The following is an 18626-nucleotide window of genomic DNA, read 5'->3' as shown; positions in this document are numbered from 1 at the left end:
GTTAAACTTTTTTGTTTTTATTTATTTATTTTTTTTTTGCACACAGTTTCACATTTGTATATATACGGTTTTTGTAGTATAATGAATTATACTTTTTCAATAGGTTCTAGTGCTATAGTTAAGAAGTGCGCGGGTGCGAAAAGTGTCCAAGTATTCGTAGAGGCATCCTCTAAAAGTAGGCAAACGCATGTAAAGAGTGTAAAAATATAAATCAATAATTGGCACGTACACTTCTGCTAGGTGTTTGGCCGAGCTCCTCCTCCTATTTGTCGCGTACGTTTTGATGTAGTTCCGCTAGCAAAGGGAGCTACAGCTTTTAGTCGACTCCGAACGGTAAATTGTTTTTTATGAGTCATTGTCTGCCGAGGAGCGACCGCTATTAGAAAAAATTTGTTCTATCACTTTGCTGTTTCATGCATGGAGATTCGAATGTACGCACTCCCGTTCGTTATGCAATAACCCATTCGGATACAACGTAACGTAAACAAAATACGGCATATAAAATGAAATAAAATAAAAAATTTAATTAAATAAAATTCAAATTAAAATGCGTAAACTAACTGATAGAAAACTCCACAAGAAAACCAGTCTTAAAAGTTTTACTGCATTTTAATTTTTCCAACAAATCTTCTAACAAACTAATAAAGTGACTCAGGGGAAACTGAATAAATATCATTAAATTAAAACAACTTCTTCTTGACTGACAACTTTTGCGCTGAAGAATTGAATTAAGGCATAGCGCACTGCTGCTGTATAAATATTTATATAATTTTCACTTAAATTAATATTATACTTAAACTCATTTACACCTAGAAATTTTCTACTTATCTCTCTTCTCGATTGCTTTCACTCTTTGCAGTGTTACGCTGTGTGCTCATAACAGCCATGGCGGCAACGATGGCCTCCGTGACGGCGGCACCATTTGTGACGCAAAATTCACTGTTGTCGTTAACACAACAAACGCTGCAAAAACACTTTCACAACGGCAACACCAACAACAACCATCATTATAGCATTAGTGACAACATCAGTACTTTTATTTCTGCTTCGTCACATAATTACAATCGTCGACACTCACAGCTGCCACTGGCCACACTTACGCCGCCTACTTCTCCACCAGCAACGTTGCGAATAATGGATATTGAGGTGTTGAATGCGAGCAGCAGCAGCAGCAGCAGCAGTAGCAACAACAACATCATCGGCGGTGATAACGCAAACCACTTGAAGAGTCTTTCATCGATTGTAGAGGCGTCGGATATGGGCGAGGGCTACATGAATCAGCTACCAATCTTTGACTTTGGACTGCCGCGTAATATAACGGCACGTACCGGTCAAACGGAAGCTACAATTAAATGTCGTGTCGAGCGATTGGATGATAAATCGGTGAGTGAGTGAGTGAGTTAGTGGGTGGGTTATGTGGTGAAAGGAAACAAATAAAGCGTGAAAAGTCACACTCAATAGAAATAGAAAAATAGTAAAAGGGTGGATTAAATGTGGAAGAGCAGTGAAGTTTCACGCTTTTATAAAGCAAATTTATCGAGAAATAAATATTAAATGTATAAAGGCAAAATTGCAGTGCTGAAAGTGCTAGAAAACTAAAACTATGGATTGTAGTAAGTTGCAGTACTTGCTTATTACTTCATTCGCCTAGCATATAGTCTGCAGTTCTCAACTGACTTATGAAATAAGTTAATCAATGGCTATGTTACTTGCTTCATTAGAGCAGACTCCTAACAAAGAGAGCCAGAGCTTCCTACTTAAGTCGAAGAGTTTGGATATTACACCCAGGCCGGCAGTTAATTCTTTTGGATCACTTATGTGATTCTAATTAAATATAATATTTTATTTATGATAAACTGCAATGTGACGTATAAAGCGCTAAATTTTTATTTGCTTTCTCCATTTCATAACATTAACGAAGCAGTTTTCATTTTGGAATTTTAAAAATTAATATGGTTCGAACCTATTTTGGTCATTGCCGTCAATTCTCCTAAAACTGGTTTATTTTTGGACCTAAGTGTATTGAGATCATGTTCAGTTAGTAGCTTCCTTTGGAAGAACACACAGCAAGTTTTAGTTAGATTGGTCTATCTCCTTGTGTTTGGAATTCGTTTGAATTGAGGAAGTCGAGTGATTTTCCTTTTTCATAACGAAAACGCACCAGCTCACGCCTTAGCAGTTGTGGTCGCAAAATGAATGGAAATAGGGTTCCAACTCGTTTCACATCCCCACTATTCTCTAGATTTGGCTTCCCCGGTTCCCTCAGCCTACTATTTGTTCCTCAATTTGAAGAAACGGCTGGCAGGAAAAATACTTTATTTAAATGAGGAGGTGAATCTGGGATCAACAAAGGGAAGGAATCAACAAACTAAAACAGCATTGGACAAAGTGTATAAGCTTAAAAGGATACTATGTCGAAAAATAAAAAAGTAAAAAAAAATAAATAATTGGCGCGTGCTCCTCCTCCTATTAATGACGAGTGTCTTGATGTTGTTCCCCAAACAATTAAATAGTTTTTACTTTTCCACGGACCTTTCAAACTACGCTCTCTTAATGCAATAAGTTTCCTCACTCATAGTCGATCCCAACAAGTAATATTACCTGTTTAAAATTATTTTACAGCAGTTAACCCACTAACTGGCATTAAATATGCAATCGAAAAATTGGTTACTAAACGTCTCTGAATGAAAAACACAACTGAGAAATGCACACCTGTAGGCTTCTTTTAATCGAAACTACTGGGAGGAAATACTTGAAACCATTGGCCTGTCCCTCCTTGATACGTATATGAAGATTGCTATCATTTAAGCCAGAACTACACATCTAACTTTCGCGGTGTTGTGACTTTTAGCGCTTTATATATCTGGCAAATCTTATAGCAGAATAAAGCGGCAAAAGCTATAGCGCCTGAAACATAAAACACCATACGTTTTTCTTGACTCAGTGCGGCATCACACTCCCAGCCGCAACTGGCGTCGGGGTTGTATTCAAAGTCGAATTCCATAGACTGATAGACACAGCTTCTAGATTATACCTTCAAAAGTTAAGGAAGGTGTCCCGGCCTTTGCACTTCAACAGAAGTCTATAAGATAACCAAAGTTTCTACGAGGATGGGTACTACGTTACCGGTACTACCAAGACTTATAACCGGGCAAGGACTGTCGCCCTAGCAGCATTACTCAAATTCTAAGCGCGCTTTCAGCTGCAGTATATTTCAAATTCAGAAATTTCCCTTTAAGTCGAAGAACTTTAACTTTCGAACCAAATGAAAATAATCAAACCCTTAAGTATAAGTAAGTAATGTTCTTAATTACTACTTTTGCGCTTCTCTTACTCTCCGATAAGCACTACCAGAATTACCAAGCCATTGTGTACTTAGGGCGCACTCAAGCTGAAGTGACGAAAAAAAAAGAAACACTTTACCCGCATTTAACTGGTCATTTGCGGTTTTTCCGTTTTGCTATCAGCTCCATCTAAGAAAATAAAACCTAAAACGAAATCCCACTCAACTCCAGCACACTTGAGGGGCAATGGGCAAGTGAACGGAAAGTGCTCTTTACGAATGACTGCTTGGCGCTGCGCATTTTACTGCCACATCAATGGTAGTTTTATTTAATCTCCCCTTAACCCTTACGGACATTTCTCATGCTGATCGAGGCTCATTAATCAATTTCCGTTTGTCACTTTCGCGGCATAGGTGACTGCTATTTTTTCTTATTCTTATTCAATTTTTTTGCTATTTTTTGCTTGTACGCATAAGCCCTTCTTCCTGACCGCAAATTATTTCAGCTGCCATTTCATATTTTTACTTACATATTTGCTGGCACATTACTCACCCCGTCAAACTTAAATTTTTTCACAAAATACCTTTTTTCTTTCTTTTGTTCGCTTTCTTCGCCACCTCCGGATGTGTCTGTTGCTGTTGCTGCTCATTTGGCCACCTGCGATTGGACTCTGACTGAATGTGATTTTCTACGTTGATGGTCGTCAACAGGTCTCGTGGATACGTAAACGTGATTTGCATATACTGACGGTAGCCACAGCCACGTATACATCGGACAAACGCTTTCAGGTAAGCGCACACAAAATTTGCACTCTTTCTCACAAAAAAGTACTTAACTGCCACCAGCCAAGTAATAAATGTGTGTATGTATCTAATATAGGTATATGTGTCTGTGTAGAGGCGCATTCGTATGAGTATTTATTTAGTGAAAGTAAAAAGAGTGGAGATAAAAAATTACCAAATGAAAAATACACAGTGACCGCAGCGGAGTAAATGCATTGAAAGAAGTGAAATATAGGCAGGTCCCTCCTTTGCTCACCTCCGACTTTATACGAAGCTTAAATTTATTTATTCAATTGGTGCTCTGTAGGTAAGTGTTCGAGAGAGCCATCTTCGGCTGATTTTCATACAAAAAGAAACTTAAGCACATATAAGAGGCTTGCTAAAAAAAAGTGACTTTCTATTTTTCTCAAAAAATTAATCATTCACTACGAGCAACTTCCTTTAACTCGAACCAGTCAACAACTAGACCAACTATAGGAAGTAACAGCCAAAGCGGCTAGCTTTGGTCAATAGAAAATAAGTTGCATTGCGTCAGAGCGTTGCAGATCACATACAAACATCTTGGCAAAAGCACCGGAAGCTTGATTGGGACATTCTAAACTTTATTGGGAGATTCAAAGCACCAAGCGACAAAAATCAACCTTTTTTTATCCGAAAGAAATTGCAAACGCATGTGACACTATACTTATACATTTTATATAAAGGGTGGCGCAAAATTAATCACCCTATCGGAAGTATCATAATTTTTCCAAATGACGCAAATCACATTTGACAGTTGAGAATTATACCGCTGCAGTATACAAACATACAGACAATGGTGGGCAGGCGCGTAAAGGTGAAAATAAAGATTTCCATGTCTGAAACAAATGTGTATAAAAAAAAAAGGTTATATTAGAAACAAAATTGGGGGATTAATTTTGCGCCACCTTGCAGTAAAACTGTATACTCAGTTTCTTATCAATTTCATTTTAAAAGAGAAACATAAATGCAGGTATCCATTAGGCATACTTTACTAGGTTGTTCGATAAGAAAGGGCGTTGCTTTAGCCTAAATTTCAAAATTTTTGTTATGTTGGTACACTTTTCATATGAACGTACGTGAAGTCTCATTTCAATCTGTCAATTCAATATTTATCAATAATAATACAAGCCATTTAGTATTGACGTATAACAGAATTTTCTACAAAGGCAAAAATCAAGTGTCGCGCAGTGATTGAATTTTTATTTTTAAAAGGTTTCAAAGCCAAAGAAATTTATCAACGAATACCGGTAATGTATAAGGACTTTTTTTCTATCAATTAGTACAGTAAAAAGATGGGTTTTTGAATTTAAACGCGGCTGCACAAGCTTTTCAGACAATCAACGTCAAAGACGTCCAAACAAAGCAACAACATCAGAAATCGTAGAAAAAATTCAAGATATCTTATTGGAAAATCATCGAGTGACTGAAAGATATTTAAAAGAAGCCTTAGGCATCTCATTGGACAGTATAAGCAACATTTTAACTGAAGAATTGGGTTTCAGAAATCTGCCTGCCGCATTTACTAACAATGGGACAACAACAAATTCGAATACGACTTTCTCAGCAACATTTAGCAACATTGAAGAAAAATTCTTAATTCTCAAAAGTGTGTGAAAATCGATTGTTTTATGTTTTTTGGTAAAAGTTACGAATATTTCTAGAAGAGATGCGTTAAGGGATCTTAAGTATGAGTATTTTTGTAGCAATAACTGTTTTTTTAAATGCGTTTATAAAGCCACGAAAATAATAGGTAATAAAATCAAAGTTTAGGTCAATTTATTCCTTTCCATATATTTTAAAACTTCTGCATTCCTAAAAACTAGACACTACATATAAACTTGCCCTACTAAATTCCTACATATGTATGGGTATATTATTCACCAATTGCAATCAAATGAAGTCATACGTAAGTTTTTCTATTTCCACAAATTCTATTTATTTGCCAAACAAATTCTCGTACATTTACGTATATTTTAAGTAGAAGTATGCAAGTGTCTATTTTTATTGCCCTCCACTCAATAATACACATAAAAGCTGCTCCCTTCTCTCCATACCCGTCTCTCGGCCAGCACATGTGTATGCATGTAAGTATGTGTATATTACATATGTATATGCGTGTACTATATTCGGCTTTGGTGCACTGTGTTGTAGCTTCTACTTTCAGTTGCTTAAGAATAGATTCCATTTCCATGGTGAATATGGGCAGAACTTAACTTTTATCAAAGGAAATGTGCAGCTGTTCGACACACATATCTCAGCGTTTGCATGCTAATGCCTTAACAAATATTCTTGTTCATAAACTGTTGTTGGATGGCAGGAATCAGACTAGTTTGTTAGTGACTCGAATTGTACTAGTTGCAAAGTGATCAAATAAAGGTGTATACGAACCAAAAATTTCTTATGTTATGTTTGTTGAATTTATTGCTAAATGTTTGCCATGTTTTTGAATATAAATATTGAATGATTTTTATTTTGGATTGCCTTTGTTTATTGATTTATTTGTTTATTTAAATGAATTAAGGCTGCGAAAACACAAATTCTTTACAGACTAATAAATAAAAAGTGTATTACTCAAAGCGCTAAAATTAAAAATGAGACTTTCAGTATTAGCGAAATCATATTTCACGAAAGAAAAAAATAAAGAAAATTTGGAAAATAAAATTATTTATTAATTTAAAAAAAAAATAAGTTTTGTGTAATATTTCAATTCCTAATTGGCCCGCTGATTTAGTTAAATTTCGATTTATAATACGATGCCGTTTCCAATGCGGCAATGTTTTTCCGATTTATTCACAAAAATAATAAGACTTGCATTGTATCGAAATTGCGTTTTTATGACTCGTATCGAAGCCACCTGCAAAGCGCTTCATTGTCAATTTACGTTAGATATGATGAAAGTTATAAATTTTCCAACAATAAAAAAACAAAACTTAACTGGACGAGTTTAATAATAATAAAGGAACTTAATGGAGGAAGAAGAAGCATAGACGGTAGCGGAAAAACGATGACTTAAAGCTTCTTTCACAGGATCGAAAGGACTCTCTGAAATGCCTTTCAAAGACAAAGATGGAAAATTAACCCGACCCTGATGAACAGTTCACACGATGGGAAATAGGTACCCTTTGATGAAGTTTTCAGAGGCCTCAAATTCTTGAGCACGTCGCTGGGAAACTCCCGAGCGATGTACTCAAAAAATATCCTGTGTATCTTCCCAGCATCCAAGTGTGGATAAAATTAAGACAGGAAGTGGAAAAGGAAGAATGGAGAATGAAAAATCTAGGTTGTGGTCAACATCACGGGAGAAATGCTAAAAGCCAATCCGAAAACTTCGGCAGAAATGCTGTTTCTCCTGTTTCAACCATCTGGGAAACTGAAGCGCTAGCACAGGACTGAATGCAGGGTGTTTTGGTGAAGATTCCAAAGAAAGACGCGGCAGCTGACTGCGGGAACTGGAAGGGTATCATGTTATTGTGTGCCCCTTTAGAATTTTCTGCAAATTTATGCAGAATAATTAAAGCCCGATCATATTTGCCTTACTCAAAAGTATATGGTATTCTAAACAGCTAACCTTGGAAGCAAAGCTAAGGTTTTTTTATTCCAATCGGTGCTCCTATATGACTATGAAACATGGTGCGTGGCCGTGGCAACAACAACAAAGCTTTAGGTCGTCATGAACCGCTGCATTGGAGTCATCCTGGTGTCTTGATAATTAAGTGTCAAATGATAAGCTCCATACGGGAGGTAAGCAAAGACCAGTTGAAACTGAAATTCACGAGCGTAAGGGGAGATTAACTGGTCATACTTTGCGAAAATTTGCGACCGACATCAGCAGAATGTCCTTAGACTGAAGTCCACAAGGCTCATGCCGTAGAGGTCGACCCAAAGAACCTCGGAGCTTAAGTCTGCGCACTGACAAATAAGAATAGAAGAGCATTCAAAGGTCAAAAATCATTTCTAAGCATAGAATCTATAATATCCGAAAAACCACTTGACTGCTTACAAACCCAGTTACATCTTTACCAAGGTAATTACACTAGAATTTATTTGCGCTTCTCTAGTTGTTTTTTTTTTTGTCCATAGTATTGTCTCTAATTTCAATAAAAAATATATTCGATTACTTTTCATTTTACATCCTCAAAAAGGTTTTAGTGGTTACCGCACTATACAACTGCGTAAACATTTCTATCAAACCTTACTTTTGGTTTATTTATTTCTACCGAAACGATACGTATTACTTACTTGTTCCAATTTTCCATATCTAAAAAAACCAATTTCTATTTTAAATTTTATATTTTGTGTTTACTAAAATGTAATAAAAAGACGATGTGAAAGAGACGTCGGCAACCAAAAGTGTCCGGCAGGTGAGGAAGATGTATTGTACCAGCTTGTGATTAAAACGGAAAGTTGCTGCATTCTTTCCACGATACCACCTTCACTATCTTTGCTACCTCTGTCACTCTCGCCCTAGAGGGTGTAAGCGCTAATTTATAAGTATATGTACATATATTTTTTTATTTTATAAGTATATGTACATATATTCTGGCCAAATAAGAAAGCTAATTTTCAGGAAAGCTACACAGGATAAATCGCTACTTAGAGTGTTTAAATAGCAAATTATTCCAATAGAAAGACTTGCTAACTGTTGGAAAGCTCTTATAGAGGCCACATTTGTAGTTCACTAGCTAATACGAACTAATGGGGATACATATGTAGGTTGAGTAGTTCATCAATTGATATGGCATGGATACAGAGGCACGCAATTGACATTTCGTGGAACATCGTCATATTAAAAATACCAGCTGCTAGCACTAAAGAAGGTTAGAAGGCGAACTGCGGCAGCCGCGAAGCAAACGGGCAAAAAAGTGGCTTTGACTATAGGGTTTATTCAAAGGCGTATCTGACAATGTACCAGGAGAGCCTTAGTAGTATTTGTAGTTAGTAAATTGTTCATGAATATTGTGTGCACGTAGCTTAGAAGATTGGTGAAACTGCTAGAATATTAGCATTAGGGTGGGCTAAGCATTTGTTTTTCTTCATGCCTTTACGTTCCCATGCTAAAATTGGGGACAAAAAATATTTAAAAAATGTTTGCTGCAAACAGACTGAATACCAGACAAAATTAATAAAAAAAATATCTATACCATAAAGGTAAATGTCTGTACATTGTACGCGCATCACTACGAAACAACAACACCAAATGACGTAAAATTGCAATTTTTGATTGACGATCAATCATCCAATTTGGTTTTTGAATAACTTTTTTACTAAATAAAAAGTAATATCTAATTTTATATTCTTTTTGTTTTATTTACTACAAGGTGGCATAAAATTAATCATCCATGTGGTTCTTAAATTACTTTTTGCTCTAAATAAAAAATTGATTTTGTGTGGTGAATATCTTTATTTTCACACTCCACATACTCGATTGCTTATTTGTTTGAAAGCTGGAACTGTTGGTTCACAAGTTTGTTCACGACGCTATTAGCAAAAAGTATAAGGATTAATTTTGCGCCACCTTGTATTAGTGCATTGCATAATAATTTATTGACATTTAATAACTTTTTTATCTTACAAAGAAAGCAGCAGTTTTTCAGGTGCCCTATAAAAAAATTTAAAACTTTTTTTGAACAAAGCTTAGGGTGAAGGGACATTAAGAGAGGAAAGTAAGTAATGTCGGTCTGTAATCATTTTTGTGCAAAACTACATTTTTTATTTATTTACTATTTTAATTTATATTCCAAAGGAATTCTATGATAACTTTCAAACTTGGCGGCACAGGTTAATACAAGGTGGCGCAAAATTAATCACCCTATCGGAAGATTTATGATTTTTGCTAATGGCTTTGTACGTCAATCAATCATATTTGACACTTGTGAAATGGACAGCTGCGAATAAAAGCCGACAATTGCAAATAAGGATATTCAACACTCAAAACCCTTTTTTTTAATTTAGTAAAAAAAAAATTTAAAAACAAAATTGGATGATTAATTTTATGCCACCTTGTATTAAATAAAACAGAATAAAGTATAAAACTAAATGTTGCATTTTGTTTAGTAAAAAAGTTATTCAAAAACAAAACTGGATGATTAATTTTGTGCCACACTGTATTAAATAAAATCCAGAACACTAAAATAGATGTCTAATTTTTTTCCGTACTGCTTTATTTAATAAAAACATTACTCAAAAACAAAATGGATGATTAATTTTGCGCCACTTCATATTAAATTCAAAAAATGAAACATACCCAAATAGATGTCTCATTTTTTTACTTTTTATTCATTAACAACATTCGTAATTAACTTTGTGCCACCTTGTATTAAAAAATACAAACATTGATGTCTCACCTTTTGGCCGTTTCTTTTGATTTATTAAAAAATCTATTCAAAAATAATGTTAGATGATTCATTTTGTGCCACCTTGTCTGTCTCATTTATTTTACTTTTTATTTCGTAAAAAATTATTCCAAAAAAAATTCGAGCTTAATTGTCCGCCACCTTGTATTGAATAAGAAAAACTACATAAATATATGTCTCATTTTTTTGGCCATTTTTTTTTTATTTAATAAAAAAATTATTGGAAAACAAAAATGGATGATTCATTTTGCGCCACATATTAAATAAAATAAAATAATAATACAATAAAAGATGTTTCATTTTCAATTTAAGGGTTCATTTAAAAAAAAATTGTTTTGTGGTCCATCCTAATGTTCACAGGCTGCCATAGGGACTACATTGAAGGCAATAAAATAAATATCAAAGAGCAAGCGCACTATTTTAATTTTATTGCCAAATTGCGGCCACATTTTGAGCCAAAGTTACATAAAAAATTATTGATTTATTAATCTTTCCAGGGATTCATTTCAATACTACTAATAACTTTGATAACTATTTTTATTTTGTTTTTGCTTAAATTTTTCAAAATTAAACATGGTTATAAAATAGGTGGAGCCTTATACCCCAAACGCAACTGCCCCTCTTATATCCTCCGTTTTATGTCTGTGAAGTTGGTACTCATACCGATTTGACACGTTTTAATTTTTCACATACATAGCCACGTATAAACTTACATTTTCATGTACGTATGCATAAGCAATTTTTTTCTACTTCTGTTTCCCCCACGGGTTTTCACTTTGTAGCCCCACTTGTTACAAATGTATATTTTTTGATTCCAGGTGAGTTCATCGAAAGATGGACGTGAGTGGATATTGCATGTGAAATCGCCGCAGGCTCGTGACAGTGGCATCTATGAATGTCAAGTGAATACGGAACCGAAAATGTCGATGGCATTTCAGTTGAACATCATTGGTAAGTTGAAAAATGTGATGTGCGACATACCTACACACATCCATAAACGAGTATTACTAAATGCTTAAATATATACATATACAGAACATATAAAGTACCATACAGCTGTATCAACACTCACACACACATCCAATACTTGCTTACAACTGCCAGTTCATTTCGAGTGCGATTTTCCTCACTATCACATTGATACGCATAAATATAATTTTATTTTATTTTATTTGCTTGTGAAAAATATTTCTGTGTATACAAATTAAATGGTTAGTTAACGGATATGTGCATATGCGTGGACATAGTTGAGGACAGTAGCATATGGGCGCATAATTACAAATTGTTGGTAAATAAATAAAACCATAATTATGCTTGTTTGGTCGACTGCGCGTAATTTCCGTGAAAATGTTGCATCAAATTAAAATTTGCTACACTCATTATATTTTATTTAGGTATTATTTATTATTATTATTGTTTTTTATTTTTGCATTTTTCTGTGTAGATTGCTTTATTTGCACTCGAGTGTGACGCTAATTAAACAATATAAAATCGCGTACAGTAGACGACGAAACTATAGCACATACAAAGTGATTTTTGAAATGCTTATATGTTGAAATGCTTATATATTTAAGCAAGCATTATTTTGCTCTGCCCAATCCAAGCATATATTGAATGCTAATACTGGATCCACTACTGTAATTTTATTCGTATTTAGCATCGCGCCGTTAGCTCTTTCACTGACTATTTTGTCGTCTTCATTGCAGCGTTCTTCATTTAAAGCTGTGAGTTCCAAATGAAGTTCAAAAATACATTTCTCGATTTCACATTGGAAAACTGCAATGGTTCTACTTCCCGAAGCAAAGTTGCAATGAATTGAATATTATCAGCTATCGGTAATCGTAACTACGAAAGAGGAATAATATTGTCACAATCTTAGTCAGACGCTTTTTCAAACAGTTTTTGAAAGAATAACCGAATTGAAGGTGCTGTAAGAGCTTTCCATGCACCAGCCAAAAAGCATTTTGCATTTTTCAGGTTGATATTTCCCAGTCACTCATCGATAGTTTTTCTGGAAGCAACAATGTGACTTAACAGAGATTTTTTGTAGTTCAATTTAGTAAGTCTTATAGCTTTTTGATCCTGTATTCGTGCCGTATAGTTAGGAGTAAAATACATTACCGATATTCGGCCATCGTAGCTCTTTGACTCGCCTTCTTTAGGATGGCATGGAGCATTATCAATAAGAAGAAGTGCCTTTTCAATCAGATTCTGCGCACGAATGAACTCTTTTACTTGTTTATTTAAGCATTTTTGGATAAAAACAGGATTCTTTATTTTGACAAAAAATAACAATACCTTTGAAACAAATGTTCTGCAAAACCATTCTTCAAATAAAGCTAAGGACATCCAAGCACTTTTATTTCCTTTGTAGACAGCATGCATATCAGTAAATTTTTATAATGAACGAAGATTCCACGATTTCGCAGCAGCTGTACCTTCAAGGAACGTTATTCTCTCCTTACTGGTTTCATGTATATGAGCCAAGGTTTCTTTTGAGCGTTCAATATTTTTTTCGGGTAAGAGCTTCCAAAATAAGCCAGATTCATCGACATTACATACTTGCGCTTTTGTCAAGCATAAATCCATAATTGGTTGGTTTAATTTGATCAAAAATGCGTTGATGGCGTCAGACTAATTTGATCATTTTTCTCCCCAAATTTTAGCCAGCGAAACTTGGTTTTCTCTTTTAGCATATCACTTGTAGATGCTAAGTATTTTGTTCGTAATCCAATTGCACAACGCCTTTTCCATTTTTCGAAACTCAAAAATTTTAAGAGTTTTCCTTTTACGTGGATCGGATTTAGATCGTATCACAAACTTTTTATGGGCTGCTCATTTTTTTTAATATGAGTTATTGTTACTGTATGCACGTGAAAGTTCTTCGCTAATGCATTGATGGAAATTTTTTTTTATTGTAAGTAGCGTAAATTTTCTCTTTACCATTATGAGGCCACACCATGCAAAAGTTAATGCAAAACTGTCATTTCGTCAGCAAATTAATTAGGAAACGAAAAGAGAAGGAAGCGAATGCAAATAAGATAAAAAGTTGTGAATGGAAAGCCATTGGTAGTACTTCAAGCGTAGTTAAAACGTACAAGGCCAAATCCAAGCCTCGCGAAAGTAGAGATACTAAAATGTAGATTCATCTACGTCCTCATTCTTCAGCAAAAACTTTTGGAAGCTATATGAAATCCCATCATATGGTTACCCGTTGGATAACCTTACAAAATCTCTCCTCTGAGAGAGCTCTACATGTGAAGGTGCCCGCGTGATATTCACCCAGCTAGCCCGAGGCTATCTATCGAAGAAGGCAGCGCAGGCAGATTTGTCTATTTGTGCTTACTAAACTGACTTGTGTATGACCTAGATATTTAAAGAAGACTACGCCTTGCTTAGCTAGCTCAACTGCCACACAATATCAAGATTTGCCTCCGTGACTTGATACCACCATAGAGCACTGTAGTCGAGTGGTTGTAGCATTCGCTAGTGCGTAGGTTTGAATCTTCGAGCATTAAATACAAAAATGGTAGAAAACATACAATATTTTCTAATAGCGGTCGCCACTCGGCAGGCAATGGCAAACCTCCGAGTGTATTTCTGCTATAAAAAAGCTCCTCATAAAAAATACTTGCCATTCTGAGTTGGCTTAAAACTGGAAGTCCCTTCATTTGTGGAACAACATTAAGACGCACACCACAAATAAGAGGAGGAGCTCGGCCAAATACCCAAGCAAAGAATGTATGCGCCAATTTTATTAATAAAAAATATGAATATGTAAAATATTTCCTAACCTACATTTACTTCCTTATGAATAAGGTTAGTCCTCACGAATCAGGGCTAATATATTCCCTGAAAATCTTCTGCAAAGCAACTCCACTCAATGGTTAAACGCTCATCTTGGTGACTTATCGGTACTAAGGATTTGCCGCACAGTGTATTCACTAATATAGGGATTATTTAAAATTTTACAAATCGTATTTATATACTCGACAACAAAAATCATAAGCAGCTGTGCGCTTAAATGCATTGACTTAATTAGAGTATTAGTCAACCAGTTGTGTGGCCAACAGTGCGTATGAGTAGCAATCTAGCAGTCGGAAATTGACGGTGTTAGCATATAAATTCTACTCAGGCATTTATTTATAATAATTAGTCTTTGTAGGGTTTTAAATGCACTGTATGTCTAGCATTAAGCTTGATGGAAGTTGTTAATTGTTCCAGATTAAAAGATAAGTTGGTCATGCAGCTGCCGGAAATATAATAAATCCTGCTCAGGGAAGGTTAGAACAGCTTAAACTGGAGTGGCCAAAACGTGGCTTCAGCTAAGCCAAAACCTTTCGAAGTGTTACTTAATAATTTCCTTCATTCGAAGGGATTGATTTTTTAAACAGGAGCTATTTTGAGCACCATGGATATGTTTTGAGCGAAATGAAGCAGAATTTATGACCATTTTTGGGCCGCCCTGCCAATAAATAAATAAAAAGTCAAATAGAAGCTTTAAGTTTTTATTTTTTAATGAGAGCTAGAAAAGCAGAACATTTATCACTATTAATACATATGCACATTTGTTTTCATGGACCTTTTACTTACTTTTAGAGCAAGTGGTCGAATTTATATGTATAATTTGCCTTTTGAAGAGTTCTGAAAACCAAGATGCTATTTTCTTTGTCATTTAACACTTCAGGAGCGTTGTTTTGATGTCCGAACTGTATAGAATGCATTTAATGTTTGTTAGTCGAGCACTGGAGTAAACGAAGCAACAATATCAAGAGGGATAAGAGAAAGTTATCCTCTATCGTAAAAATCTCCGACCTCATTTTGTAAAGAGATTAAAGCATACTTGAAAACACGGAAATTGAAGGTTATACTTAGGCTGATTTTCGGCCTTATGAAACAGTGGAAAAATGAGCGATATGTGGTTTGGCTCTAAATATGCGGAGTCCTTCTGGAGTAGAATTTGTGCTCAACCCGAGAAATAAGGAAAAGCAGTGACAAATAATGGACAATACCTATTTTTGAACAATTAATATGTAATCCGTTATTCAAAAAATGTCTTAAGAGTCCCGGTGGTCTCGAAAATTTCGGGCATTTTCAGGAATTTTTTTTTGCCAAAAAAAATTGAAAAACGATATTTACATTTTTATTTTGCTTCTTTACATACAAAAATTAAAACAAAAATTTTCCTCTTAATTTTAATAATTTAAAAAATGGCGCTGAAGTTGACCCTCCTGAAAAATTGGAAGTGGACGGTGTTATCCATTTTGTCTCTTCTATTTATCTGAAACACAAAAACCAAAAAAATTATGAATCAGTTTCACTGCAGCTATGTCCCGCTACTAGAATAAAAACAAAAAGTGACAAAATGGCGCGGTCTTGAATTTGACACCCTAAAAATCGGTTTTTTTTTAGTTTTTTTTAATAAAAAAAATATGAAATAATTGAAATAATAATATGATTCTAGTACGGGTGACAGCCAGTGATCTTGTGAACAACTAATTAAAATTTCAGACGATTCGGTTGAATAGTTTTTTGTTTTTTTTTTTTACAACACCAAGCCGAAAAAGTATATTAGTTTGGAGAAAATTGAGTTTAAAGTTCTGAGTGCGGCCTCTGACTCTACCTGCTAAAACGGATGTAGAATCGAAAATACTGGGAATATCCTGCCAAAAATTAAATTAATTAAAAGCCTATACTTTCGAAATATCGAAAACAAATCGATTTTTTGAAAATTCTAGACCACCAGGGCCCCTTAAGAATTTAGCAAAAATTTGGCAAAAACAAATTTTTACGTCTAATAAAATGTTTCGTGCTGCCATAAAAAAGCTCCTCATAAAAAATATCTGCCGTTCGAAGTCTGCTTAAAGTTGTAAAATTGTGGAACAACATCCAGACGTACACCACAAATTGGAGGAGAAGCTCGGCCAACACACCAAAAGAATGTAAGCCAACTATATACGTATACACATAAAATGTATTGCTTGGTACCTAGACTGGTATTTATGTATGTAAATTAGAGTGTACCACTTTCCATACAAAAAAATCATCTTTTGATTTTATAAAATATATTATATTTTAGAGTTTCCGCCCAAATAAAATGTTTTTCGAAAGGCGCGTATTGATGTTGTATTAAAATAATGCCTATAAAAATTTAGATTCTTTCAGATCTCACTATTTTTGTTAAAAAAACAGCTCTTAACATATATAGGTGAAAAATTATATCATTTAAATGTCCCCCATGAAAACGGCTACAGGACGAAAAATCTGCCAAACACTCGATTTGCGAATGCCTAACTGTTGAGAAGGTCGCTATATTGATGTGGAATATTCTCGTCCATAGAACGTCCACTTCAACCTCGAGAGAACCAATTTTTTTAAATTTTGACGTGATAACGTCTTATAATTCGATTTAACAGGCTGCACGCACGAAAAAATGTGTCGTTACCTTGCTCATTACTGTTCATATGTAGTTACCTTGCTCATTGCCGTTACCTTGCTCATATTAGTGTTACCTTGCTCATTACTGTTCATATGTAGTTACCTTGCTCATTGCCGTTACCTTGCTCATATTAGTGTTACCTTGCTCATTACTGTTCATATGTAGTTACCTTGCTCATATTAGTGTTACCTTGCTCATTGCCGTTACCTTGCTCATATTAGTGTTACCTTGCTCATTAGTGTTACCTTGCTCATATTAGTGTTACCTTGCTCATTGCCGTTACCTTGCTCATTGCATTGAATGAACTGCAAGCGAAAGGGCGGAACGAACGACAAAGCAAACAAAGCAAACGAACGGCAACGTTCGATATCTTGCTCTCTCCTACTTAAGTGAGCGTATATATGTATGTATGTATATGCGCAAATGTACATATATAAATTCACGTATTTGTAGTTGCATATGCCTTCTTATTGATTATTTTTAATTTGATACACTTGAAGAATTTAAAATAAAACCAAGTTTGTTAATAATACCTGTTGTTTTAATGTTATAATTATTAATTTTTTTATTATATATGAAGGAAAAAATGTATGGTAATATTTACCATATACCTTATAAGATATGTTGTCTATACTAATATTATAAAGAGGAAAACTTTGTTTGTTTGTAATGAATAGGCTTAAAACTACTGGACCGATTTTAAAAATTCTTTCACCATTCGAAAGCTACATCATCCACGAGTAACATGGATTATATTTTATTTTGGAAATAGGGCTCGAGATATAGGTCAAAACGTGGACCCGGGTAACCTTCGGATGTGTATGTACAATATGGGTATCAAATGGAAGCTGTTGGTGAATGCTTTAGTCCAGAGTATGTTTCATGCTGCTCCGTGACTAGGGTCTCGAGATAGAGACCAAAACGTGGACCCTAGAATGTGTTTGTACAATATGGATATCAAATTGAAGCTGTTGGTGAATGCTTTAGTACAGAGTATTTTTCATGCCGCTCCGTGACTGGGGTCTCGAGATATAGGTCAAAACGTGGACCCGGGTAACCTTTGGTTGTGTATGTACAATATGGGTATCAAATGAAAGCTGTTGATAAGTGCTTTAATACGAGGTAGTTTTCATACCTATTGATGACTAGGGTCTCGAAATATATGCCAAAACGTGGACCCGCCGTGTCTTTGAACCGAATTAAACCAAACTTACACACATTGTTAAGTAGGTATTGAAGATGATTTCCGTATAGTTTGAATACCTATTGGTAGATAGGGTCTCAAGATATAGGTGAAAACGTGGACCCGGGTAACCTTCGGACGTGTATGTACAATATGGGTATCAAATGAAAGCTGTTGGTGAATGCTTTAGTACAGAGTATTTTTCATGCCGCTCCGTGACTGGGGTCTCGAGATATAGGTCAAAACGTGGACCCGGGTAACCTTTGGTTGTGTATGGGTATCAAATGAAAGCTGTTGATAAGTGCTTTAATACGGGGTAATTTGTTATGTTATGTTATGTTATGTTATGTTATGTTATGTTATGTTATGTTATGTTATGTTATGTTATGTTATGTTATGTTATGTTATGTTATGTTATGTTATGTTATGTTATGTTATGTTATGTTATGTTATGTTATGTTATGTTATGTTATGTTATGTTATGTTATGTTATGTTATGTTATGTTATGTTATGTTATGTTATGTTATGTTATGTTATGTTATGTTATGTTATGTTATGTTATG

The 18626-nt window shown here is 34.8% G+C and overlaps 1 protein-coding gene across 2 annotated transcripts in view; it reads left to right on the top strand.

Moving 5' to 3' along the window:
* The first annotated feature begins 864 nt into the window (after nucleotides 1-864).
* The window catches only part of LOC129248432 (uncharacterized), a 66422-nt gene continuing 48660 nt past the window's right edge, over nucleotides 865-18626 (top strand). For both annotated transcript variants that reach the window (XM_054887973.1, XM_054887974.1), the window contains exons 1-3: nucleotides 865-1383; nucleotides 3995-4072; nucleotides 11259-11391. In XM_054887973.1, the coding sequence (XP_054743948.1) occupies nucleotides 886-1383; nucleotides 3995-4072; nucleotides 11259-11391 (709 nt within the window). In that variant the 5' untranslated portion in view covers nucleotides 865-885. The remainder of the gene's footprint in view (nucleotides 1384-3994; nucleotides 4073-11258; nucleotides 11392-18626) is intronic.

This window comes from Anastrepha obliqua, chromosome 5, assembly GCF_027943255.1.
Source record: "Anastrepha obliqua isolate idAnaObli1 chromosome 5, idAnaObli1_1.0, whole genome shotgun sequence".
NCBI classification, from domain to species: domain Eukaryota; kingdom Metazoa; phylum Arthropoda; class Insecta; order Diptera; family Tephritidae; genus Anastrepha; species Anastrepha obliqua.
Note: the sequence above shows the minus strand (reverse complement) of the source record. Positions and strands in the feature narration are given on the sequence as shown.